The 23,793-nt window shown below is 64.2% G+C and overlaps 4 protein-coding genes across 7 annotated transcripts; 1 reads left to right on the forward strand and 3 right to left on the reverse strand.

Annotated features, from left to right (window-relative positions):
* Nucleotides 1–99: 99 nt before the first annotated feature.
* Nucleotides 100–7,873, reverse strand: LCK (LCK proto-oncogene, Src family tyrosine kinase). Of its 4 annotated transcripts, none has more exons than XM_062014426.1 (13): nucleotides 7,669–7,873; nucleotides 4,891–4,997; nucleotides 4,694–4,745; nucleotides 4,519–4,609; nucleotides 4,308–4,406; nucleotides 4,081–4,184; nucleotides 3,738–3,887; nucleotides 3,327–3,479; nucleotides 2,649–2,828; nucleotides 2,191–2,267; nucleotides 1,936–2,089; nucleotides 1,246–1,377; nucleotides 100–986 (listed from the first exon to the last, which is right to left on the reverse strand). In XM_062014426.1, the coding sequence occupies exons 2-13, from the start codon at nucleotides 4,990–4,992 to the stop codon at nucleotides 784–786; spliced, it is 1,497 nt and encodes a 498-aa protein (XP_061870410.1). In that variant the 5' UTR covers nucleotides 4,993–4,997; nucleotides 7,669–7,873; the 3' UTR covers nucleotides 100–783. The 4 variants fall into 4 exon arrangements, with proteins under 4 accessions (XP_061870410.1, XP_061870409.1, XP_061870406.1 ...); XM_062014425.1 differs by having other exon boundaries at nucleotides 4,694–4,775; XM_062014422.1 differs by having other exon boundaries at nucleotides 4,519–4,775.
* Nucleotides 7,874–8,784: 911 nt separating this feature from the next.
* FAM167B (family with sequence similarity 167 member B) lies at nucleotides 8,785–11,354 on the reverse strand. Its single transcript, XM_062014428.1, has 2 exons — nucleotides 10,446–11,354; nucleotides 8,785–9,900 (listed from the first exon to the last, which is right to left on the reverse strand). The coding sequence occupies exons 1-2, from the start codon at nucleotides 10,743–10,745 to the stop codon at nucleotides 9,637–9,639; spliced, it is 564 nt and encodes a 187-aa protein (XP_061870412.1). The 5' UTR covers nucleotides 10,746–11,354; the 3' UTR covers nucleotides 8,785–9,636.
* Nucleotides 11,355–16,468: 5,114 nt separating this feature from the next.
* EIF3I (eukaryotic translation initiation factor 3 subunit I) lies at nucleotides 16,469–20,741 on the reverse strand. Its single transcript, XM_062014427.1, has 11 exons — nucleotides 20,655–20,741; nucleotides 20,424–20,516; nucleotides 20,254–20,341; nucleotides 19,340–19,405; nucleotides 18,754–18,903; nucleotides 18,530–18,657; nucleotides 18,144–18,254; nucleotides 17,744–17,833; nucleotides 17,461–17,534; nucleotides 17,165–17,257; nucleotides 16,469–16,859 (listed from the first exon to the last, which is right to left on the reverse strand). The coding sequence occupies exons 1-11, from the start codon at nucleotides 20,739–20,741 to the stop codon at nucleotides 16,778–16,780; spliced, it is 1,062 nt and encodes a 353-aa protein (XP_061870411.1). The 3' UTR covers nucleotides 16,469–16,777.
* TMEM234 (transmembrane protein 234) lies at nucleotides 20,678–23,649 on the forward strand. Its single transcript, XM_062014429.1, has 5 exons — nucleotides 20,678–20,752; nucleotides 21,603–21,766; nucleotides 22,263–22,329; nucleotides 22,511–22,603; nucleotides 23,297–23,649. Exons 1-5 carry the CDS (start codon nucleotides 20,740–20,742, stop codon nucleotides 23,356–23,358), a joined length of 399 nt encoding a protein of 132 aa, XP_061870413.1. The 5' UTR covers nucleotides 20,678–20,739; the 3' UTR covers nucleotides 23,359–23,649.
* Nucleotides 23,650–23,793: the final 144 nt, after the last annotated feature.

Raw genomic sequence — 23,793 nt, forward strand, 5'->3', positions numbered from 1 at the left:
GGCCCGGGCTGCACCACTGCCGCGGGGGCCGCGCGGGACGCACCACCGCTGGGGCGAAGGGGGGAAGGGGGGGGCAGATGGGGCGAGGGGCGGGGGGTAGATGGGGTGGTGGTCGCCACCAGCGCCACGGTCTCAGTCCTGATCCCGCTTGTTCCCCCCATCGGGGTCGGCAGGAGTGGGACTGTGGGGGGTCTCATACTCTGGGCCTGCCGTGAGAGGGGCCCCAAGCCCCCCGCAGCAGCCCTGGCTGGGGTTGGGGGGGGTCCATCCCCTGTGAGCATCACCCGTGGTGGCCAAGGCAGCCCCAGGCTGTAGCCACCGTGGCCACTGCTGGGCAAAGGCCTCTCGCTCCTGCACACACCATGGCTGGAGACAGGGCTGCCCATGGCCAAGGCTGGGGCGGCCATCGCTTGCCAGGGGCTGCTTGCCAGCGCCGGGGGGGAAGGAGGCAGCGAGGCCCAGGCAAAGCAGGCTGAGGGGGTGGCGCGGCCCCTGGGCACCCTCATGGGAGCTGGAGGCTGGGCGGGCACCGGGGCAAGCAGAGGGACTGCGCGGTGGGCACCCCCAGGCTGCACCAGCTCTCCCCTCTCTGGAGTCGCTCCTCAGCCCAGCTCCTCCATCTCCTTCTAGGGGGGTGAAACCTGCGGCTCCAAAGACTCCAAGCGCTTCAGATCTTTACTGCTGAGGTCCAGGCAGCGTTTGCCAACGTGAGGTGTGTGCAGTCTGTGGGAACGTGGCGCAGGGGAGGGTCGGGGAGCACCCCCGGACACCCCAAGCTGAGGGTCACGGCTGCTGCTGGTACTGGCCCTCGGTGGCAGTGAAGAAATCCTCCAGCACGCTCTTCATGTACTCGAAGGTTGGCCGTTCCTCGGGCCTCTCCTTCCAGCACTGCACCATCAGTTCGTAGAGCTCCCGCGGGCAGTGGTCGGGCTGCGGCATGCGGTAGCCACGCTCCAGGTTCTGGATCACCTCGGGGTTGCTCATCCCTGCCAGGACACCGCACGGCACACTCACCCCTGCCTCTGGGGTCCCCCCCCCATGGCACGCAGCGCACCCTCCCTTCGCCATATCCCATGGGAAAAGCTTCCTCCCCCCCTCCCTTGCTCCGAAAGCCCCCGGGGGTGTCTGGAGCCGGGGCCGCCTGTGCGGGGAGGAGGGGGCGGCGGGGGCTGTGCGTGCGGGGCTGCATGCACACAGCGCGGCGCTGCGCCTGCGTGAGCTGCCACGCAGCTGCCAAAGCCCGACCTGGATACGGGATCCGGCCGTACGTGACGATCTCGGTCAGCAAGATCCCGAACGACCAAACGTCGGACTTGATGGTGAACGTGCCGTAATTAATGGCCTCCGGCGCCGTCCACTTGATGGGGAATTTAGCACCTGAAACAGCAGCAGCGTGGCGGGAGGGAGCGAATTAAAACGTTGGGGCTGAGCTGGAAACGTCCCTCTCTGTTAAACCTGATGTGGCAACCCCGGGTCAGGCGCTGGCTCTGCTGTGTGCCTGGGGACGAGCTGGGTCTGGTGCCAGCCAGCCCCATCATCCCCATCCCCATCCCCATCCCCATCCCCATCCCCATCCCATCTGGCTGCAGAGCCCCCAGCACTGGCTGGCACCCTGCAGCTGTCCCTCTGCAGCCACCAGATAGGACTGTCACCTCATCAAAAGCAGGGGTCACACAGCCCCCTTCGGCTGGGGGGAGAGAGAGATGGAGAGGGGGAGGATATTGGGGGGGGCTGGAGAGTGAGAGAGATGGAAGAGAGGGAGATGAAGAGGCAAGAGGGGTCCCTGCAGCCCTGCCTGCTCCCTGCACGCCGTCCTGCAGCTCCCAGCACACCAAGGGGACCCCCAGAAGAGTTTGGGGACGGTGGGGTTTCCCCCTGCCGTGGCCCTGAGCTGTGTGCACCCCGGGATGAGGGCTGAGGGGAGGGGGGACGCACCCTCCCGAGCCGTGTACTCGTTGTCCTCGATGAGCCGGGCGAGCCCGAAGTCGGCGATTTTGCAGCCCAGGGTGTCTGACACGAGGATGTTGGCAGCACGCAGGTCCCGGTGGATGTAGTTCTTGGCCTCGATGAAAGCCATCCCTTCAGCAATCTGCAGGGGGAGGTAAGTGCAATGAAAAGGCACCAGCCCAAGCAGGGCAGCCCCCGCAGCCCCTCCCCAGCAGCAGCCCCCTGGGCTCCAGCCCCTCTCACCTGCGCTGCCATGTCCAGCAGCTTGTTGATGCCGAGCTTGACTCCGTCTGAGGTCTTGAGGAAGTCCACGAGGCTGCCTGCAATGAAAGCAGCGGGTCTCAGCAGAGGGTGGGCATGCTGCCTGCCCCTGCCCCAGATTTGGGGCTCGGTGTTGTGCTGGTGGGGGTCACCAGGGTACTGTAGCAGCAAAAGGTGGGGCTGGGCTGCTCACAGTCCCCAGGAAGGAGTGGATGAGAGTGAAGTGAAGCCCACCCTTCCTGCAAGGTCCTCTTCCCCCTGCCAGGGCTGACCCCCAAACTTGTGGGAGAGCCCTGACGGAGAGCACAGAGAGAAGGATGCCAAAAAGGCTGCTCAATGACCAAAACCCATCACTGAAACAGGCAGGGGCCAAAAGACCACGGCTCCACACAGCCCTCAGCCACCCCCACCCACGGTGGGCAGCACCCAGGTGCCCTCACCCTTCTCCATGTACTCTGTGATGATGTAGATGGGCTCCTTGGTCACCACGGCGTAGAGCCGCACCAGGCGCGGGTGCTGCAGGTTCTTCATGAGGTTGGCCTCTGCCAGGAAGGCGCTGGGTGACATGCTGCCCTGCTTCAGGCTTTTGATGGCCACCTTGGTGTGGCCGTTGTAGAAGCCTGCAGAGAGATGGTAGAATCACTGAATGGTTTGGGTTGTTAAAGCCCGTGGAGCTGCTGCAGTCCCAGCCCTGCCCTCACCCTGCCCAGCCCAGCACTGACCCACAGCCCTCAGCACCTCAGCCCCACGGCTTTGGGATCCCTCCAGGGCTGGGCACTGCCCCAGCTCCCTGGGCAGCCTGGCACAGGGCTGACACCCCTCTCAGGGAAACAGCTCTGCCTCAGCTCCAACCTCAACCTCCCCTGGGGCAACCTGAGCCCATTTCCCCTTGTCCTGTCATTCATTATTGGGGAGCAGACCCCAACCCCCAGCTCCCTGCAGCCTCCTGTCAGGGAGTGTCAGGGAGTGCTGCTGTCTCCTCTCAGCCTCCTCTTCTCCAGGCTCAACACCCCCATTCCCTCAGCCCCTCCCCAGCACCCCTGTGCTCCAGCCCCTTCCCCAGCTCTGCTGCCCAGCTCTGGACATGAATGTCTCTGGACAGTTTCACCCTGACTCACCCATCCAGACTTCTCCAAACTGCCCTGCTCCCAGTTTCTCCACCAGCTTCAGTGACTCCCGTGGCACCTCCCACTCATCCTGCCACCACGGCTTCTGCGGCTTCTGGGTCCGGCACGGCTTCCCGAGGCGGGTGCACAGCCCGTCAGAGCTGCCTGTGGCACCGGGTGGCCAGAGCCAGGGTCAACACAGGCAGAGGGCACAGCACAAGCTAATGACAGCAATGTGTCCTGCTCATCCTTTCCCACCCCCATTGCATCCCATTGCATCCCATTGCATCCCATTGCATCCCATTGCATTCCACCCCATCCCATCCCATCCCATCCCACCCCATCCCATCCCACCCCATCCCATCCCATCCCATCCATCCCACCCCCCTCCCTGCAGCAGCCCCAGCCCCAGCTGCCCCGTACGTGTGTAATGCTCCACCAGCTCGTGCAAGCTGCCGAAGGTGACGCGGGGGGAGATGTAGAACCCGCCGTTGTCCATGTTGCGGATCTTGTAGTGCTTCACCATCTCCCCCTGGTTCTGGTCGAAGTCCCTCACGGACAGTGAGTAGGAGCCTGTGGGGATGGGGCAGGGGGGTGAGTGCAGGACCCCAGCACTCCCACTGTGCTTCCAGTGCCTTGCAGCAGGATCTGGGGGTGGGAGCTGGGGGTGGGAGCTGGGGGTGGGAGCTGGGGGGTGGGAGCTGTGGGTGTGAGCTGGGGGTGGGAGCTGGGGGTGGGAGCTGGGGGTGGGAGCTGGGGGTGGTACCTTTGGAGGTCTCGCTCTCCCGGATGAGGAAGGAGCCGTGTGTGTTGCCCGATGCCAGGAGCTGCCGCTCCGCGTCCTTCCGGCTGATGTTTTTGAAGAACCACCTGGGGACACGGGACAGGGTTTGGGACTGGGGGGGGCTCAGGACACCTTCACTTCAGAGGATGCTCCTGGCACTTTCCCCCACCCCAGTGCTAGGACACAGCTCCCTCTCAAGCCCTACTCACGGCTCGGGCTCCAGGGTGTTCACCATGGCCACGAAGTTGTAGGGGATCAGCCCCTCCTGGCCCGTGGTGAGTGACTGTGCCTTCCACCACTCCCCATTCCTGCAGGGACACACAGAGGTGAGAAACCCCCACCTCGGGCTGCCAGGACCCCTTTCAGACCCCCAGGCAAAGGGGATGCCATGCTGGGGGGATGCCCTCAGCCTTCACTCACTCCTCCAGGATGCGCAGCTTCTCGCCCTTGCGCAGCCCGAGGTCCCCGTCGTGCTTGGGCTCGTAGTTGTACAGGGCCACCACCAGCTTATCTGGGAGGGCAAGCAGAGGGACAGGGTGGCGGTGGCCAACTGGGGGGGTGTCCACAGCCACCCCCTGCCACGGCTGGACCTCACCTTGCAGGGGGGAGCACGGCGGAGACGTGGCCTCGTAGGACACCAAGGGGTCCTGCACATCGGAGCCGTTGCGGATCAGCCTCTGCGAGGGGACGACGAGCCCCGTGAGCTCTCCCCTTCCTCAGGCCTGGCCATCCCACAGCCACCCCAGGGGCGTTTGGCCACGGGGATGGGGGATCTGCTTGTCCCCTCCTCACCTGGCGCTTGCTGTCGGGCTCGATGGGGTAATTGCAGTGCTCACAAATGTCGATGTTCTCGATCCAGTCCTCGTCGTAGTCCGAGCTGCAGCAGCAGCCCATGGTGGCTGCAGGAGGGGGAGAGGTGGAGAGGGGGAAACATTCATCCCCTCCCACCCCAGCCCTGCCTCAGCTCCCACCCTGTGTCCTTCCATCCATCTGCCTCCCCACACATCTCATGGCCCATCCCACCCACTCACTGCACCTGGGGCATCCCCTGACTCTGTCACCAGCTCTGTTTCCTCCTGGGTTTGTTCTGACTTTGTTAATTAACAGCACTGAAGGTGATGACTCCCTGAGGCTCTCCTTTCCCAACAGCCCTGCAGTTACCTCCTTTCACCAGCTCCTTCCCACCCTGTGTCCTCCATCTAGATAACAACCTAATCAGGACTATCCCATTAGCAATTAGCAGGTCCTTGCATGGCCCCCCATGGCTTTTGTTTTAGGAGGTTTGGCTGGACCACAAGCAGCTCCAGGACTCAGAGGTGGGTGTGAATGCTCCCTCACACACAGAGCACCATTTCCTTCTCCCCAGGGCTCTTCTTTGCTTCCCCCCATGCTTTTGACCCCGTTTCTCCTGCATCAGGGATGCCCCTCAAACCCCCATCCCTGCTGGGGGGGCTCTTTGTCCTCTGCCCTGAAACATCAAACACCTTCTAACCTCAACCATCAGCCCTGGCCACAGTGACGCCAAGCCTGTGCCCCAGGGCTCCCAGCACCGTGGTGTGGGCACCACAGCAGCCTGGCAGCGAAGCCACAGACGCCACGTGGGCCCCACAGAGCAGTGGGGCAGCAGCAGCGAGGCGAGCGCGGCCCGGAGCCGGGAGCCCCAGCAATGCGTCATGTGGAAACAGCACCCACGGCCCTGGAAAATAACCCTGTTCTGCAGCATCCTGCACGCCTCCAGCACCAGGGTCTGCCTCCAGCACCAGGATCTGCCCACACCAAATCCTTACACCCCCAAAACCCTCTGTTCCAGCAGCTCTGGGGGGGGCTCAGTGTGGTTTCTGCAGGCGCCGGGGGCCAACGGCAGGGCTGGGAGCCAGCCCAGGTGTCTCTGCCCTCCCCCAGCACCCAAAATGGCTGGGAGCTCTTATCTGGCAGTGGGGAGATGCAGCTGTGAGGGTCCCATCCCTGCTGGGCCCTGGGTGGGTTGAGTCCCAGGAGCTGCATGGCTGGGAACCACCAGCTCTATTTTGCCCTGGGTTCCATCCCCAGGAGCCATTACACAGCTGTCTGCACTCCCCTCCTCCAAAAATGCCCCTCACTGTGCTGCTGAGGAGGGCACAGCCCTGGGGGCTCTGTTCGAGTGTGTGCCCCCATGGGAAGGGCCTCACAGGGGTCTCTGGGGAGGGTGCAGGGTGCCCTCGGTGCCACCAGCCCCCACCATCAGGGCTGGTTTTGCAGAGCAGGAGCCCCCTCCCTCAGCATCGGGGTCAATGCGGCTGTTTCTCTCCACGGTGCCACCTCGGGGTGCCCCCCACAGGCATTTTAGCAGGGAGAGGGCAGACAAGTGCCCCCCCAGCCCACCCTGTGCCACGCAGCGCTGCTTTGGGGACTGAAAAACACCCCGGTGCCTTCAGCTTCTGCTGACACCTATTTGGGAGCACGCTTGGGCACCCAAAAATGGGTTCTGGCGCGTGGCAGTGCCCTGGTGCAGGGCAGGAGGAGGAGGCAAGGCCTCGGTGATGCCCAGGCAGCAGCCAAGCCCCAGCCACGACCCCGGCCCCGCGGTGAAGCCCCGGCCCTGCCCCGCAGCCCTTCCGACGCCTCCCACGAAGGCGAGTGGTGCCAAGAGGTGTTTTTTCCTTCCTGCACCGCGAAGGGCTGTGGAGGGAGGTGCTGCAATTGTGCCTTTTTGTTGTCTTTGTTTCTTTCTTCTCTGTTTACAGCGATTTCCAGCGCGCGGCCGTTTGGGCTGCGCGGCTCCGTCGGGGCGGTTTGAGGGCAGCGCTCTGCGCCGGCATCTGTGCAGCCGAATTTCTGGCGCTGAGCGAATGTCTGTGCCCGGGAGGCTCGTGTCGGGGCCCGTGTCCCGCCGTGCTGTGTGCCCGGCCGTCCCCGTACGTGCCTCTCCCCGGCTTTGCCCCGGAGCGCGTCTGGACACCCCCAGCCCGCCGCGTCGGGGTTTCGTGCCGGCCCTTGCCCCTGGTTGGTTTGCTGCCCGGCGTGGGCAGGGTGAGGAGCGCCGGGGGCTGGGCTGACCATCAGAGCATCCTCAGGCTGTCCCCGAGCCAGCCGTGACCCGGCCGAGGGTCAGTCCCACGCCCGCACGGCCCCGGCGGCGGCAGGGGGGGGTCTGCACGGACAGGGGGACGATGCCGCTGTCTGAAGCCCCCGGTCTGGGCAGTGGAGTCCCATGGGGACGGGCGCTAAACGGCTGCTCTGTCCCACAGCCTGGCCCTGGGGGCAAAACTCCTCCTTTGCCCTGGAAATGGGGGCTTGGGGAGAGCCCTGTGAGGGGGCTGCTGCTCCCACCCAGGCAGACCCCCTGGGAGGGCAAGGGGGCATTGGGACAGCAGCTTTCAGCCCAACTGGGACACCACAGAGGAGGGGGGGCCCACAGCCCTGCTCCCCCCATCCCGTGCCCAGGCCCCGGCGGGGACGAGCCCAAACCCCCATTTCTGTCCCTCCGAGGCCAATCCTGGGGAGTGCAACAGGACCCCCCAACCCTCCACGGGCCCTTGGGTGGTCCCCAGCACCCGCCTGGCGAGTGTGGACCCTCTCACCCCCAGGTACCTGCTGGCCACGAGGCGAGGGGCAGCCGCTCTCAGACCGCCATGGCCCAGCCGCGCCAGGGAAGGTGCCGCCGTCCCCGCTCACGTCCGTCCCATGGCCGGGGGGGCGCTGAGGGCAGCAGAGCGGAGCCCCCGGCCCGCGGGCGCGCTCCTCGCCGCTGCTCCTGCTCACGCCTGCCCTGGCTTCCTGCCTCATGAGCAAACTCAAGAGGAGCTGGTTCACAGCTCGAGCACGACCGCAAGAGCGAGTGACAAACCCCGAAGGCTTCCTGCCATCCCCAGCACCGAGGGTCTCTGCTCTGGGCATCCTCGGGCACCGGTGCCCAGGGCCGGGGTGGGCAAAGGGAGGCTGAGCCCCAGAGCTGGTGGGGGAGCGGAGTCCCGTGGGCTGGGAGATGTGCAGCGAGAGGCCAGCGATGGGCAGGGGATTGTTGGCCACTGCTCAGGCAGTTATGGCTCCCTGAGCCCCTCTGTGCTGTCCTCTGCGCAGGGCTGGCTGGCAGTGCCATGCACCAGCCACCCCTGACCCTGTCAGACCCTACACAGGCTGCAGGACTCATCCTGCACCCCACAGCCCCTGCTTTGACCGTCACCACTAACCCACCCCAGACCCCCAAGAGCCACAGTGACAGGGGCTGGAGCCGAGGGGACGTGTTGTGCCCCAGCCAGGCTGCCAACCCCGTGTTTTTGGAGACAGCTCAGAGCAGAGCAACCACAACACTATTGTCTTGGCTTTAGCGATCAAAGGCGAAGCCGCAGGTACCTGCTGCTCTGCGGAGGCAGGGGCAGGAAGCCCAGCTGCGGCGGGGGGGCTGCTGCAGCTGTGGGGGCACGGCAGCACTGGCACCAGACACAGCATCCACCCTGGCAGGGACATTTCCCTGGGGCAGCCACTCAGCCCTGTGCCCATCGTGCTCAACAACAGCACAGATGCCCCAGGGAAAGGGTGGTGGGAGCACTGACAGACCCTGGGCTGAGCCACAGCCTCAGGGTGCACGTTGGGTTCTCCCAGTGTCCTGCTGCCGTCCTGGGAAACAGAAACAGCCCCCAGATTGTCTCTGGGTCACCCCACAGCTCCCCCAGTGCTGCTTGCAAAAGTCACATCCCAAAAAACAACTTGTTTTGTAAAGGGTTTGATGCCAATGGAAAAAGGGAAAAAGCCAAAAGCAGCCCCCTCTGGTGAGGGCAACCCCAGCTGGCACTGCCCCCAGGATCCCTCCTGTTCCCGGTGCTGCAGGGGGTCAGGGATGGGGCAGGATGAGGGCACCGAGGGCTGCTGAACCCTAAGCACAGTCCCCAGCACCTCCTGGCCTCCAGCCTCAAACCCAACCCCTGTGCTCGCAGCCGCTGGGGTGACGAGCTGCTTCCTGCACCGGTGCAGCCCGAGCACCCACCTGCTGCCAGGGCACAGGATGGCAACAAGGTCCCCAGAGAAGAGGGATGGTCTCTGCAGCACAGCACCATCCCGCAGGGGGAACTGGTGAGGAGCTGCTCACCCTGCGAGCCACAGCCCCAGATAGTGGCTGGGGAAGGGGTCCCCACGTCATCCCCCAGGTTCCCCACAGCAAGGGGCCAGGAGCCACATCTGGAGGCTCAGGTGGGTGCCCAGGCACACGTAATAAAAGGAAAAACCCATCAGCTCTGGCCTTCACCTCCTTTTACTGCACCCTCAAGGGCAGACCCCTACATTTCCCACTGTGGTTGACCACATCAGCCCTAGGAACAAGGCAGCGGGCACCCCAAAACACCCTGTGCCAAATGAGGATGTGGCATCGCCCCCAGGACAGGGCTGGTGGCACCAAGCTCAGCTCTGCCTCCCCCCACGGAGCTCAGCCCCGGCAGCAGCTCTGCAGTCCCCAGGGGCTTTGGGAGGGATCCCTGAGCCCTGCAGGGTCGGGATGCAGCCAGGGCTGCCCGCGAGGCTCCCATCCGGGCTCGGTGCTGAGCGCCCCGCGGGGTCCCGCCGAGCTCAGCAGAGCGAGAAGCGCCGGGAATTGATGTTCATGCGGGTGACGCCGATGTGCTTGAGCGGGGTGGAGAGCAGGAAGGCGGCCCTGGGGGGGATGTTGCAGAGCAGGTCCGAGTCTTCCTCGCAGCCCTCGAGGCCGAAGGTGGCGGCGTCCAGCATCTCCTTGTGCTGGTGACAGACCTGCTCCACTTTCAGCCGCTGCAGCTGAGCCCGCAGGCGCATCAGCCGCTGTGCCAGGCGCTGGTCTGCACTCTGCATCTGCCTCTGCACGGGGGGAACGGGCATCAGCGCCGGGCTGGCACCAGCCATGGGGCCAGCAGCCCGGGCAGAGGGGCTGGGAGTCGCCCGGGGCACCAGCCCACCCCGGGGTCAGCGCAGGGTCTGCTGCAGGGTCCGAGCCCCCAGATGGGTTTGTACCCGTTGTTGCTGCCCGTGTCACGCCAGGAAGGCCACAGCAGCTGCAGGAAGCTGTGCCACACCGATGAAGCCCACCACAGCCGTGCCAGCAGCAGGGCAAGGCAGGAGGGGCAGTGACAAGCGCAGATCCTGAGGGAGCTGAGGCTGCTGGCGCTGTGCAGGGCACATGGGCAGAGCTGCAGTGCCACAGAGCCACGGGCACCTCGCAACAATCCACATGCACAGGGCAGAGGAGCAAAGCTGTGCCCTGGCACTGGCACATCCCAAGGCTGCTGCATGAGGCTGGGCTGGGGGCGCTCCCTCTGCATGGAGCAGTTCTACAGCTCCCTCTCTGCCTCGGGGCTCAGCCCCTGCCCACCCCTCGTGCCCCCATCCCACCGGCAGCTACTCACCAGCTCCGTCCTCAGCCACTCCAGAGCCGCCTCCATGGTGGCGAAGCCACAGATGCCACCATCCCGCTCATCCTCGGGGTGCCCAGGGCCCTGCTCTGCCCCCCGGGTCCCCCCGGGGGTGCGGCTGCCCCAGGGCTGCCCCCGGACCCGGGCTTCCCACTCCAGGTAGGAAGGTCTCCGCGTCTGCAGCTTCAGCTTGGCCGTCAGCGCCTTCACGCTGGCCAGGCTCTCCTCCTCCTCCTCCTCCCAGGAGGGCTCCTCCGCTCCCAGCTCCTGGAACTTCAGCTGTCCCAAGGGCATGGTGGCACCCGCCAGAGCCCCCTAAAACCTTCGGGCGACTTTCTCCTCCACCTCCTGCACCCACCCGCGGCCACGGCCACCCACTGCCCCCGCACCCCAGTCCTGGCTATCTGTAGACCCCCAGAACAGGAATCGGTGGGGACACCGAGGGCAAATCCAAGGGGCAGGAACTGTCCTTGTCCAGAGGAGTGCAGAGGAGGCTGGGGCTGGGGCTGGGGCTGGGGCTGGGGCTGGGGCTGGGGCTGGGGCTGGGGTTGTTTTTGTTGTGCTTTATTTCCCTTGTCTTTTCTTTTTCAGCGCGATTGTCCCTGGGAGGAGCCTCCCCGGCCCCGCAGGAAACCTTCCCCGGGACGTGCTGGCACGGACGAGCGGGGATGATTTATCTCCGGGCACCCAGCTGCAGGGGAGGGGGGCAAAAAAAAAGCCCAAAGCAGGAAAAAGAAACTGTCGGGGGAGGGCGGGGGCAGCCGGGGTCCCGCACCCCGGCCGGGCCGTTAAGGTGGAACGCGGTCAGGATCGGGCCGCTGTCCCCCCAGTGCCCCGTCCCTCCTGCCCGGCGCTGCCTGCGCTGCCCAGGGCGGTCCGGGAGCAGCGGCGCTGGGTTACGGGTCTCACCTGCGCCCTACGGACACCTCCTGCCCCGGGAATGGACCCCCCATCCCTTCCAGCAACCCCCGCCCCCGGCCAGAGACCTTGCGTGCAGCACCCTTGCTGCCCTGCGAGTCCCCGTGTCCCTCGCGTGTCCCCTCCCACGGCTTCGGGCGCGTGTTCTCTCTCTCGCACCACACGCCAGTCCCTCACCCCCAACCACCCCCGGAGCACTCATCACCCCCCCCCGTGTCCCGGGAAGAGGAGCCGCCCCGGGGACGGGCCACCTTAAACGCGCCATCCGCCGGGCGCGGAGCCCGGGCTGTGCGGGGCATCGCCGCCTCCCCGCCGGCACCGCGAGCTCCCCGCTTCACCCTCAGCTCAGCCGCTTGCACCCCGAGATCCCCGCTTGCACCCTGCTTATGCTCAACAGCTCCCTGTTTGCACTCTTGAGGTCCCCTACGTGCACCCCAGGGTCCCTGCTACACCCCACAGCCTCTCGCTCCCTGCTTGTGCCCCACGGCCCCCCACTTGCACCCCGAGGTCCCTGCTTGCACCTTGAAGTCCCCTGTTTGTGCCCAGCAGACCTCTTTTTACACCTTGAGGTCTCCCGATTGCCCCCCGAGGTTCCCCCCGAGGTGTCTCCTGCCGCCGGGCTGCAGCAGGTAAGGCCAGGGGTGGTCGGGGCAGGCAGTGCCGCTCACCCTCCTCCTCCTCACCCAAAGCACCTGGCAGCAGCTCCCACTCTAGGCCCGGGGTGCCTGTGGGTGCAGGCAGAGCCCCCGGGGCCTTGGGAGCCTGGCTGGGGGGTCTGGCAGGGGCAGACCCCAGTGCAGGAGAAGGACCCAGAGCTGCTCCCTGCAAGGCAGCAGTTGCGTTTGCAGCAGCCCCCCAAAATCCCGCCCCGGCACCCTGCAGTGCAGGCGCAGAGTCCCTGCCCGGGGGTCTGGGCACTGCCAGCGAGCTTGGAGCCGCCTCAGCGGGCTCTCGCCGTGCCTCAGTGTCCCCGATCCGCGCCCGCAGCGCTGCCGGGGGAGGAAATGTCACGGCGCTGCGCTCTGCAGCTCCGCACGCTATAGGTGACAATGTAAACACGGAGAGGCAGGCGAGGCCGTGGGGCCGGCGTGACGCAGAGGGAAGAAGGGGTTTCCAGGCTGGGCCGTGCCGCTGCAGGATTTCCCCTTTCTGCCTCCAGCCCCGCGGCCGCGGGTCCCCGGGGCCCGGCACGGGCAGGGCTGCGCGGGGCTCGGCGGCACCGCCATGGAGTTCTCCGAGCTGATCAAGACGGCGACGGTGGAGAACGTGCTGCTGTCGTGCTCGGGGCTGCCGGCGGTGAAGGGGACCCTGTGCATCACCAGCCACCACCTGCTCCTCTCCTCCTGCCCCGGGGGCGACGATCGGCCCGGCACCGTGGAGCTCTGGCTGCTCATCCGCAACGTGGACGCCGTGGAGAAGAGGTGGGTCTGTGCCTGCGCTCCCTCCCGCCAGCCTCAGCCCCCTCACGCAGCCCTGCCTGGGCTGGACGAGCTTCCCCGCGGCTCCCCTGGCCCGGCACGGCACGGCCCGGCACGGCCCCCCCACGGAGCCTCAGCCCTCCTCTTCCTCACGGCGCACGCCGGGGGATGCTCCCGGCACCGGGCATTGATCTCCTTCTCCTCCTGCCTCAGAGTGCAGAATTTAGGCTGGTACCAGCCCCCCCGGACTAACGGCTCCCCAGGAGACACCAGGTTTGGCTTTTAACCCTCTCTTGGCTCTGTTAACCCGTCCGGCAGCGCCCGCCTTTGTGTTACAACCTCCGTGGCCGGGGCAGGGAGACGCTGGGAACCCCGACTCGGGACAGACGTGCCACAGGTGCCAGACGAGCCACAGAGTGCCAGACGAGGGCCAGTGATCCGGCACAGCCCTGCTGCTTGGCATCACCCGGCTGCCCGGGGGGCAGAGGGCAGCTGGTGGCTGTTGTGTGTGTGTCTGTGTGTCCGTCAGCCCGTCTGTCTGTGCACATGGACCTGCAGCCAGCCCTGACCTCCCTCCCGCCTCCCCCAGGCTCGGCGGCTCCTCTGGCACCATCACGCTCCGGTGTAAAGACCTGCAGGTGCTGCAGCTGGAGATCCTGGGCATGGAGGAGTGTCTCAACATCGCCAGCTCCATCGAGGTGAGCTCCCGGGCCGGGCCGTGCCGGGCTGCGAAGGGTTGGCAGGAGAACGCGGCCGCCTGTGCTGTTTGCTCTGGGTCTGTCATTAACGTGGGTAAACACTCAGGGCTCGGGTGGTGTTGGCACAGGGTGGGCTGACGGTGCCAGCGCCTGCCCAGCCCTCGCTGGCAGCTGGGACACGGCCAGGAGCCTCGGGGACACGGTGGAGATTTTCCAGCCACCTCCGTGCCTGTGGCCAACTGCACCTTTGCTCCTGCTCCAGGCCCTCTCCTCGGTGGACTCCGTCATGATGATGTACCCGTTCTTCTACAGACCCCAGAGCCTGAAGCTCGAGGAAGGATGGCACCTCTATCCCCTCGAGCAGCACTTCCAGCGCATCTCCTCGCAGGTGAGCCTGGGGGTGAGACACCCTGGGCTGAGACCCGCTGCTGGGGGGGCACCCGAGGCAGCCCCCCAACCCCCCCCTTGTTCTCCCCCAGACGAGCCAGTGGCGGCTGAGCACCGTGAACGAGGATTTCACCACCTGCCCCACGTACCCTCCCGCTGTCATCGTGCCGGCGGCCGTGGACGACGCCGCCTTGCGCAGAGCCGCCCGCTTTCGGCAGGGCGGGCGCTTCCCCGTCCTCAGCCACTACCACGCCAGGAACGGCACCGTGAGTCGGCCGGGCAGGGCCCGTCCTGGCCCCGTCCCCTCTGCCCGGAGCCGGGGGCTGGAGGAGCCGTGGGGCTGCCGCTGCTGCTCCCCGCAGGCGCTGCTCCGCTGCAGCCAGCCGCTGACGGGGCCCAACCGCAAGCGCTGCCGCGAGGACGAGCTGCTGCTGGGGACGCTGCTGGGCGCCGGCGAGCGGGGTTTCGTCATCGACACGCGCTCGGCACAGGCGGCCAAGCAGGCGCGGATGGGCGGCGGGGGCACGGAGCCCAAATCCTCCTACCCGCGCTGGAGGAGGCTGCACCGGCCCCTGGAGAGGTGAGGGGCCGTGCTGAGGCCGGCTGCTCTCGTGACACGGGTGACGACAGCGCCCCGCCGGCAGCGTGGGGACTCCCCCGGAGCCACTCTCCTCCTCCCCTCGCCAGGGGCCGCCCGCTGCAGGAGAGCTTTGTCAAGCTGGTGGAAGCCTGCAACGACCCCTCGCTCAACATGGACCGGTGGCTGAGCCGGCTGGAGAGCTGCCGCTGGCTCGGCCACGTCAAGGCAGCCCTGAGCACGGCCTGCCTGGCTGCACAGTGCATGGACAGGTAAGAGAGGGCTGGCTGCCACCCCGCTGCTCCCCGCTGCCCCCGCCGTGGCGCAGAGCTGGGCGTCACCCCGAGCCGCCGGCTGCAGGGAGGGCGCCACGGTGCTGGTGCACGGCGCGGAGGGGACGGACACGACGCTGCTGGTGACGGCGCTGGCGCAGCTGATCCTGGAGCCGTCCTGCCGCACGCTCAGGGGCTTCCAGGGGCTGCTGCAGCGCGAGTGGATCGAGGTGAGGCCGGCGCCGGGGCTGGGGAGGGGGCTGCGGCCGCCCCTCAGCCTGCTCAGCCCCTCACCCCGTCCCCGCAGGCCGGCCATCCCTTCCAGCTCCGCTGCGCCCGCTCCGCCTCGGCCCACGCCCGGCTCAAGCAGGAGGCACCGCTGTTCCTCCTCTTCCTCGACTGCGTGTGGCAGCTGAGCCGCCAGTTCCCCTTCTCCCTGGAGTTCGGCGAGCGCCTCCTCCTCACCCTCTTTGACAACGCCTACGCCTCTGCCTACGGCACCTTCCTCTGCAACAACGAGAAGGAGAGGCGAGTGGGGCAGGCGGGGGGATGCCAGCAGTGCCCCTGCCAGCACCCTGCCCCTGCCCCACACAGCCCTCCTGGCTCGCACAGCCCCCCCGACACGGACCCAACCGGCCCTCGCCTCTCCCGTAGGTGCCTGTGTAAGGTGAAGGAGAACACTCACTCCCTGTGGGCCTGGATGAACCAGCCTGAGGAGGAGAAGAAATACCTGAACCCTCTGTACTCACCCAACGCCCTGGTCATCTGGCCCTCCGTGGAGCCCCAGAGCATCCAGCTCTGGCAGGGTGAGCTGGGCCCAGGGCTCTCAGAACACCCCCTGAGCTCTGAGCTGGGCTGGGGGGAAGGCAGAGCCCCTCCACTCCTCACTCTCTGCACTAACACACGGCCCCTTCCCCCCCAGGGTTGTTCTTCCGCTGGATCCGTTCATCCCAGCACCTGGAGGAGGCCTGGGCAGAGATCCAGAGGCTGGTGGAGAGCAACGACCCCCCTGCTGAGGAGAGCACAGGGAAGAGGCTGAGCCGGCCCCTCTCTGACCTCACGGCCCAGGGGGAGAAGCAGAGCTGAGAGAGCTGAGCAGGAGCCGGGGCCAGGGGGAAGGGGCTGGGCCAGCGGGAAGCACCGTGCAGGACACAGCCGAGGGCAGTTCTGGGAAGGGGGGACAGGATCCCTTCCACAGCCTCTGGGCTGCACAGACTCAGCCCCTTCCAGTAAAGTGCTCTCTGCTGCAGCCCACACGTGCTTTTCTGCTCTCCCATAGCCCCTGACCTGCAGGACTTCAGCCCCAGCCACAGAGCTGGGAGGTCTTAAACCCACCCCAGCCTCTCCCCTCAGAGCACACTGGCAGCAGGCTCTTGGAGCCAGCCCAGGAAATCTGCCCTTGAACCCAGTTTTGAGGAAGGAAAGAGCTACAGAGCCACTCCTGAGGCCTGACAGACACAGGGTGAGGGCTGCAAGGACGAGCATCCGAGCGCAGGAAATAACTGTTGAGTGAGGAAAGTTGGCTCAGGGTCAGGGCAGCAAACAGAGCAAGCAGCAGGAGCGTGTGTCAGCTGGCAGAGGCTGAGTGGCCCTGTGCTCCCAGCCTGGGCTCACCTCGGGCTGCCCAGAGCTCGGGGAGCTGCCCTGGGAAGGGCACTGGGGTGGGCAGAGCCCCTGGGCAGCCACAGGCAAAGCCCTCGGGGTTAACTGAGTTCCAGACCAAAACAAAGGAACCCCCACAGAGGTGTTTTGCCTTAGAAAAGCTTCTGATTTATTTCCTGAAGAGGTTTTCTTTCTCCCCCCTTGCTGTGTAAATATGGCCAGGGAAGGCAGCAGCCCCAGGGCAGGCAAGGCCAGAGCCCAGCTCCCCACCTCACCCTCACTCCACCTCCTGGGACACCCAGTTGGGTTTCTGGTTCTCCCCAGTCTGCTGCTGCCTGTTTCCTTCTGCTGCCAGGGAGCAGACTGGCTGCAGGCCGTGGGATGGTCCTGTGCAGCAGGTGATGGGCTGGGTGAGGAGGGGAGGAAGGGAGAGGAGAGCTGTGGGAATCCTCCCTCAGGCTTCAAATTCGAACTCGAAGTACTGTGGGTCGAAGTAATGGATGCGGACGTAGCCATCCTCACCCCCACTGCTGTAGCTGCGGGAGAAGGGCAAGAGCCAGTCACCAGGAGGGGCAGGAGCTGCCTGCCCCTGGGCTTACACCCAACCCTGCTCAGTCTGTCCTCACAACCCACTCCAGAGGCTACGAAAGGAATCCCTGATGCAGCCAAAGTGTGCAGCAGGGTGGAAGGGAAGCCCCCAGCCAGGCTGGGGGGAGGCTGCAGGGCTGGAGGGGCAGAGTGAAGGAAGGTGCTGGCTCCATTCCCACTGCAGAGCCCCTGTGAGCCCGGCTGCAGCCCAGGCTGGGCTGGGGCACGCTGCCAGGCCCCCAGGGATCCTCACCTCTTCCCATCAGGGTGAAAAGCGACGCTGTTTATGGGCCCAAAGTGACCCTTCACTCTGCCAAACTCTTCTTCAAAAGCCAAGTGGAAGAACCTGGGAGAAGGAAGAAGACTTAAAGGATCAGAAGTCATCAGGAGCCTCGTTAGGGACACAACCAAGGGTTCCTCAGGAAAGCTCAGCACGTTTAATGGCCCCTCCAGCAGTGCCAGGAGCAGGAGGCTCCAGGAACAGCCACCCTTGGGCTGCCCAGAGTGCTCCAGGGGAGGACTCAGCCCTGCCAGGGCAAAAACACCAACCTGGCCTCAAATTTGCCAATCCTGGTGGAGGTGGTGGTCACATCCATGGCCTCCTGCCCACCACCAAGCACGACCTGCAAAGGAGAGGAGCCTCACCACTTGGAACATCAGATCCAAAGCCTCATTCCCGGCACCAGACCACAGCAAAGCTCCCCAGACCCCAATCCCAGCCGTGTTTTGCAGCTGGGCTGGTGACACTCTGCCTTCCAGAGTGGGAACACCACAGGGAGACGAGGCAGGAGGAGGCCCAGGGGATTGGGATGAGGGGGGAGCTCGTTCTTACGTGGTCAAAGATGGGGGAGAGCGCCGCGGAGTTCACCGGCCGCTCCGTCCGGAACGTCTTCAGGTGCTCCAGGGTCGTGCAGTCAAACAGCTGGGAGGCAAAAAGGGAGAGAGTTACTGTGCAAGAGGGCTGGCAGCACAATCAGCTCCCACAGATCTCACTGCCAGGGCCTCAGCAGGGCAGATGTTGGTTCTACAGCCGCCCACAGGCACCTCAACCCCACATCGCTGTCCTGAACCTCACCTCTGTGCTACCAGAGGCACCAAACTGCAGCTCTCATTTTGGCCAGTGCCTGGCTGCTGCTGCCTTCCCTTTCTCCCTGACTTCTTCCCACTAAGCTGACTTCCCATTGACTCAGCTCTCCAAGGGGCAAAGCTGTGCAGAGGTCCTGCAGCCTCACCTTGGCTGTGTTGTCCTTGGAGGCTGTGATGAACATAGTCATGTCCCTGGAGGTCTGGATGTCGTTGATTTGCTTGGTGTGCTCCTTGATGTTTGAAAGCTGCTCCCCTGACTGAGGGGCAAAGAGGCAGGTTGAGTGTGAGAGCAAATGGAGCCAGAGGGCTTCTCCCCAGGTGCAGGACCTTGCCCTTGTTGAACCTCAGGAGGTTCCTCCCTGACCCCTCTCAGCAGCAGCCCAGCCAGCCATGGATTTGAACTGTCCTTCCACGAGGCTGCTGCTTCCAGCCAAAAAGCCCCTATTGTGCCCCCTGACCCCAAAGGAAACGCTGTGACATCCCTTCCCAGGCAGTGCTGCCCCAGGGAGATGTTGTTCCTTGTCAGCTTGACCTTGGCACTGAACTGGTTCAGCTCTCCGCTCTCGTGGCCAGCGATGATGAACTCTCCCAGAGGGCCCCACACGGCACTAGTGATTTTGGAGTCACTGCAGGGGATTTTCATGTAAGGCTCGTTGTTCTCTGCAGGAAGGAAGAAGGACAGAGACAGACAGACACGGTGGCACCAGCTCTGGGGATGGAGGCTTGCCCTTGCAGGCCCTGGCCCGGGCTCCTCACCGATCTGGCTGGAGTCCCGGAGGTCAAAGAAGCTGACAAAGCACTGATATCCCATCTGCTTGTCTGTGGAAAACATGATGATGTTTCCCCCAAAGTCGAAGCCACACGTCCTCACTGCTGAGCTGGTCTTCACCAGGGCGAGCTGCTTTCCTGCAAATGGACAGAACTGTCACTCTGTGGGTGTCTGACTGCATTTTGTTGGGAGGTTGGTGGAAAGGAGCAGCCGAAGGGCAGGGACAGGGCAGGAGAGCGTCAGGAGGAGCTGACAACAGGTTTGGCAACTTCCAAGTACTAATCACATGTTTTGGGCAGTAAAGTGAGTAAATTCATTGAATATTCACCAGAAATCAGGCACATAAAGCCTCCCCTCCAGCAGCCAGGAGAGAGGATTCAGAGCTCATTTGGGGAGGGGGGTGAATGAGCACAGGGCATGGTGCTACCAGGTCCTCCAAGCTCAGAAGACTTCAGGACTGGGCAGAGCTGGGCCTTGGTGGCAGGCAGGCGAGGGGAGCAGAGGCCTGGGGAGGTGGGGGAAAGCCTTGGGAGGGTAAAACAGAGTGTTTTTTGTGTGGGAACAGAGCCTTACCTGTCTCACAGTCCCAGAGCCGACAGCTGTTATCCGCAGAGCCGGTGAGCACATGCCGTGTGTCCCCTGCAGTCACCAGTTAGGGAACAGCAGCACGTTCTCAGCCCCACAAGGTCCATTCCCAGAGAATATTTACACATGAGATTAAAAAGCCCTAAGACACAGAGACTGGACAAGTTCCATTCCAGGAGCAGCAACACTCCAGTACAGATACAACACAAACCCCACTTTCTTCCTCTCCAGCTCTTGCCCTAACACAAAGCTGCACGTTTTTCTCTCTGTTACCTGCTGCCCACATTGGACACAGTTCTTGGGAAACTCAGACACCTTCCCTGAGCTGCCAGGGCCACCACTGCAAAAGCAACAACTGCACATGTTATTAAACAGCCAGGAAAGAAAACCAGCCTGGAGAAGGGGAGGCTGAGGGGAGACAGGAGCACTGTCTGCAGCTCCCTGACAGGAGGCTGCAGGAGCTGGGGGTCGGGCTCTGCCCCAAGTAATGAACACGAGGAATGGGCTCAATTTGTGCTGGGGAGGCTGAGGCTGGAGCTGAGGCAGAACTGTTTCCCTGAGAGGGGTGTCAGCCCTGTGCCAGGCTGCCCAGGGAGCTGGGGCAGTGCCCAGCCCTGGAGGGATCCCAAAGCCGTGGGGTGAGGTGCTGAGGGGTCAGTGCTGGGCTGGGCAGGGTGAGGGCAGGGCTGGGACTGCAGCAGCTCCAGGGGCTTCAACAACCCAAATCACTCTCCAGGGAACACCCAGGAGATGGAGTAAGAGCAAGGCAACAGAGGAGTTAGAAGCACTGCAAACCAAGCTCCCAAAGCCCCGGCAGCGGAGCAGCCGGCAGGGACGTGCGGGGCTGGATCACCGCGACGACAACACGCGGGAGAAGCGGGATCCAGGCCACGGAAGGATACAGTCCGCGTCCACACACCACACGGCTCCTGTGTGGCCGTTGTAGGTGCCCAGCCGCTCCCCGTTCACCGAATACCACACGTTAACGATCTGGGGGAAGGAAACGAGCGAGAGGATTCGCCTCGGGGCCGAAGGGTCGGTTACCGGGGCGGGAGGACGGGGCCGCACTCACGGGATCCTTCGCCACGGTGAACAGCAGATCCCCTTCCCGGTTGTACTTGATCTGCGTGATGGATCGCTCGTGGCCCTGCAGCAGGATGGGCTTCTGCCAAGGGGGAGACGATGGTTAACGCTCCCGGCGAGGACCCGACCCCCGGGACGGGGCTCCCGCGGGGGGTGCGGGAGCGGCCGGGCCGCGTCCCGGGGGCCCGTCGCAGCGTCCCGTCACGCCGGAGCCACTCACCATGGCGGCGGCGCCGAGGCGAGAGGCACGGGCGGGGAATCGCTTCCGAGGGCAGGGGCGGGACGGAAATGCGTGTCCCGTCGCCATGGCGGCAGCGGGTGAGCTTCCTGCGGCCCGGCGTGGGGGGCGGCCCGGCGTGGGGGGCGGCCCGGCGTGGGGGGCGGCCCGGCGTGGGGGGCGGCCCGGCGTGGGGGGCGGCCCGGCGTGGGGGGCGGCCCGGCGTGGGGGGCGGCCCGGCGTGGGGGGCGGCCCGGCGTGGGGGGCGGCCATGGGCAGCGCAGGGCTCATCACTGAGGCGGGGGAAGGGGGTGAAGCGCTGGGGCTCGTCTGCTGTGGGGATTCGTGGAGCGGTGGGGTAACAGGGCCCTGCGGAGCTGCTGCAGCCCCAGCCCCTGCTCCAGCAGCTTCCCCTGGCTCAGGGGGCACAGGAACGTGTCCAGGGGGGTTGGAAACGTCCCGAGAAGGAGCCTCCACACCCTCCCTGGGCAGCCTGGGCCAGGGCTCCCTCACCCCAGCACCGAAGAGTTTCCAACCCCACCTGGACACGTTCCTGAGCCAGGGGAAGCTGCTGCAGCAGGGGCTGGAGCAGCTCAGCAGGGCCCTGCCCGCCCCACCATCGGGGCAGTCCATGGCAATGTCTCCCCTCAGTCTTCTCCAGGCTGAGCAGACCCAGGTGTGTCCCCAAAGGGGGAACGAGCCCATGGACTGGGTGTGGGGGGGACATTCCCCGTGGGGACAACGTGGCCGTGGGCTCGGCTGGATGAGGCGTTTTCCTCCAGGGACAGCATCTGCAGTGAGCAGCACCAGGGCCGTGAGGCAGCTGGGTCTGCTGCAGGGCTTTTCCCCTCCAGAGAAGCATCAGCAGAGCCACGGCCGGGTGTGAAGCCTCGGGGTGGTGTGAGCCCCCGGGGCAGTGCCAGCGGGTGCTGAGCCGGGGCTGTGCCGCAGGACAGGCCGTGGCACTGGGGCTGGTGGCCGTGCTGTGGGGCTGCAGCGGCCCGTTCCTGCGCAGAGGGGCCGCGGGGCTGGACGAGGCGCTGGAGGAGCTGCGGGGCCGGGGGCACCTGCGGCAGCTGATGGCCCAGATCCGCTTCCTGAGCCTCAACTACAAGGTGAACAAAGGCTGAAACGTGGGGAGAAGCCCCTGTACCTTTCCTGGTCACCTCGGGCTGGGGTTGCTTCGGTGGCCACTGAGACAAATAGACGAGACTCGAGAAACCACGAGCTTTGCAGTTATAACTAGCAAAAGCCAAGTTAATCTGCAGTTAGATCCAGGAAGAGCCAATTAACCAAACAGAAGACATGAGCCATCTTTTTCCCAGGCAGAATCGAGGCTGCTTTGGGGCAGCAGGTCCTTAACCCCCACATTTCATCTGAAACAAGCACGCTCTGCTTCTGCAGGCTGGGGCACTGAGACATTCAGCAGCTTGTGAGCTGCTCGGTGTGACCTGGGACTACCTGACTTTTGGGTAGAAGGAACCTGTTTGGGAACTCTCCCTTGGGTGGCCAAACCTGGCAGAGGGTGAGCAGGGCTGGCTGCCCACTCGCTGAGGGGGGGAACGGAGGGTTAACAAGCAGCGATGTGACAGCTCTGTGTTCTTCCTGCAGTACATGGTGCCATTTCTGCTCAATCAAGGTGGATCTCTCATCTTCTACCTCACTTTGGCATCCACAGGTTAGTTCTTGTTGCCTTTGTGGAGGCTGGGGCTCAGAGTTTTGGGGGGATCAGTGCTATCGATGACTCCAGTGGCCCAGGTGAAACCTGAAGCAGCCGTCTCTGACAATCACAAATGAGCATCTCGTGATTGACCCAGATTATCCACTTTCAACGTGGTGTTAAAACTGTCTGATTGCAGACCTGTCCCTGGCAGTGCCTCTCTGTAACTCCCTGGCTTTGATAGTCACGCTGCTGACCGGGAGGATCCTGGGAGAGGACATCGGTGGTAAAAGTAAGTTACACTTAAAATGTTTCCTCACCTTGTCTCCTACACCTAACTGCTGGCTTAGCAGCTCTCCTGACAAACAGCAGCTACCCCCAGAAGGGCTATTACTAGTTAAGTTGCTGTAACTACTTACAGTTGCTTGCTGCAGAATCTGAGAGGGGAGTGAAAGGGACAAGTAAGTGGGCAGGGCCAGGAAATGGGAAGCAAGAACAGGCAATTCCCAGCTAATGAAGTTTACAGGCCTGAGCCTTTACCTGACTAGATATTTAACTGAAAGAGAAGCACTAAGTGATGTGCCCACCCTGGAAGAGGTCCCCCAGTGTCAGCACCCATCCTCCTTTCCTTCTCTGACATCCTACAGGAACGTTACACTGCTCAGAAAGTCAGAAAATGTCAGGAGACTTGAAAGCTTGAACAGCAGGGCCTGGTGTGGTAGCTGTAGGAATACCCTGAAATGGGGTTTTCTTGCTGTTTAAGCCAAACTCTCCCTACCCAGAGCCACAGCATCAGCAACACTTCCTTAGAAACACCAACACACACGGGCAGCCCAAACACCTGAACCCCTTCAGAGCTGCCTGGTCCAGGTGGTATCTGCCCAGATAGTGCTGCTGTCCCCTGAGCATCAGGGATTTAGCCAGGAGGAGGTCTGGGTGCCCAGTGCTGAATGGTGCAGGTTCCCACTGTGTTACTGTGTGGCAGGGGCTGTGGCAGGGATGCTGCTCACCAGCCTGGGGGTCACGCTCTGCGTCGCTGCTTCGTGAGCAAAGGGCAGCCAGAAGCAGAAGAAGAGAACCTGCTGAGAGGAAACCCCCAGGGCTCTGGCTCTGCACCAGACTCTCTGGCTCAGCTGCACCCAAAAAGCTGCTCTTTGTTGTCAAAAACAGCATGACAAAAGCATGGAGTGTAACCCCTGAGCAGCAGAGGGAACCAGGCACGGTGCAGCGACATCCTGTGTAATGGCTTTGTCTGTTTCAAGGCAGGGGTGGTGGAATTGTCCTGTTCAGCACTGGAAGGATGATGGTGAATAAATCAGTGTGACCTGCTGGCTCTAATTGATTTTTGGATCCGGAATCTGTTTGGGAACTCTCCCTTTGGTGGCCAAGCACCTGAAAGAGGATTCTGCCACCCAGGTCCTGGTGCACAGCCCCTTACACTGAGGCTGCCACGTGGCTTTTCTCTTCTAGAGGAAACATACT

Source organism: Colius striatus, chromosome 24, assembly GCF_028858725.1.
Source record: "Colius striatus isolate bColStr4 chromosome 24, bColStr4.1.hap1, whole genome shotgun sequence".
In the NCBI taxonomy this organism is placed as follows: Eukaryota; Metazoa; Chordata; class Aves; order Coliiformes; family Coliidae; genus Colius; species Colius striatus.

Excerpts from the sequence above, each read along its gene's own strand:
- EIF3I (XM_062014427.1), bottom strand. The coding sequence starts at position 20,741 with ATGGCGACGGGACACGCATTTCCGTCCCGCCCCTGCCCTCGGAAGCGA. Across the intron at positions 20,342-20,423 it reads TCACCGTGGCGAAGGATCCC|ATCGTTAACGTGTGGTATTC; the intron begins GTGAGTGCGGCC and ends TCCTTCCCCCAG. Across the intron at positions 16,860-17,164 it reads TTTCACCCTGATGGGAAGAG|CTACAGCAGTGGGGGTGAGG; the intron begins GTGAGGATCCCT and ends CTTCTCCCGCAG.
- TMEM234 (XM_062014429.1), top strand. Across the intron at positions 21,767-22,262 it reads TCCTGAGCCTCAACTACAAG|TACATGGTGCCATTTCTGCT; the intron begins GTGAACAAAGGC and ends TTCTTCCTGCAG. Across the intron at positions 22,604-23,296 it reads AGAGGACATCGGTGGTAAAA|GGGCTGTGGCAGGGATGCTG; the intron begins GTAAGTTACACT and ends ACTGTGTGGCAG.
- FAM167B (XM_062014428.1), bottom strand. The coding sequence starts at position 10,745 with ATGCCCTTGGGACAGCTGAAGTTCCAGGAGCTGGGAGCGGAGGAGCCC. Across the intron at positions 9,901-10,445 it reads AGTGGCTGAGGACGGAGCTG|AGGCAGATGCAGAGTGCAGA; the intron begins GTGAGTAGCTGC and ends CCCCCCGTGCAG.
- LCK (XM_062014422.1), bottom strand. The coding sequence starts at position 4,992 with ATGGGCTGCTGCTGCAGCTCGGACTACGACGAGGACTGGATCGAGAAC. Across the intron at positions 2,090-2,190 it reads TGCTGGACATGGCAGCGCAG|ATTGCTGAAGGGATGGCTTT; the intron begins GTGAGAGGGGCT and ends CTCCCCCTGCAG. Across the intron at positions 987-1,245 it reads CGGCCGGATCCCGTATCCAG|GGATGAGCAACCCCGAGGTG; the intron begins GTCGGGCTTTGG and ends GTGTCCTGGCAG.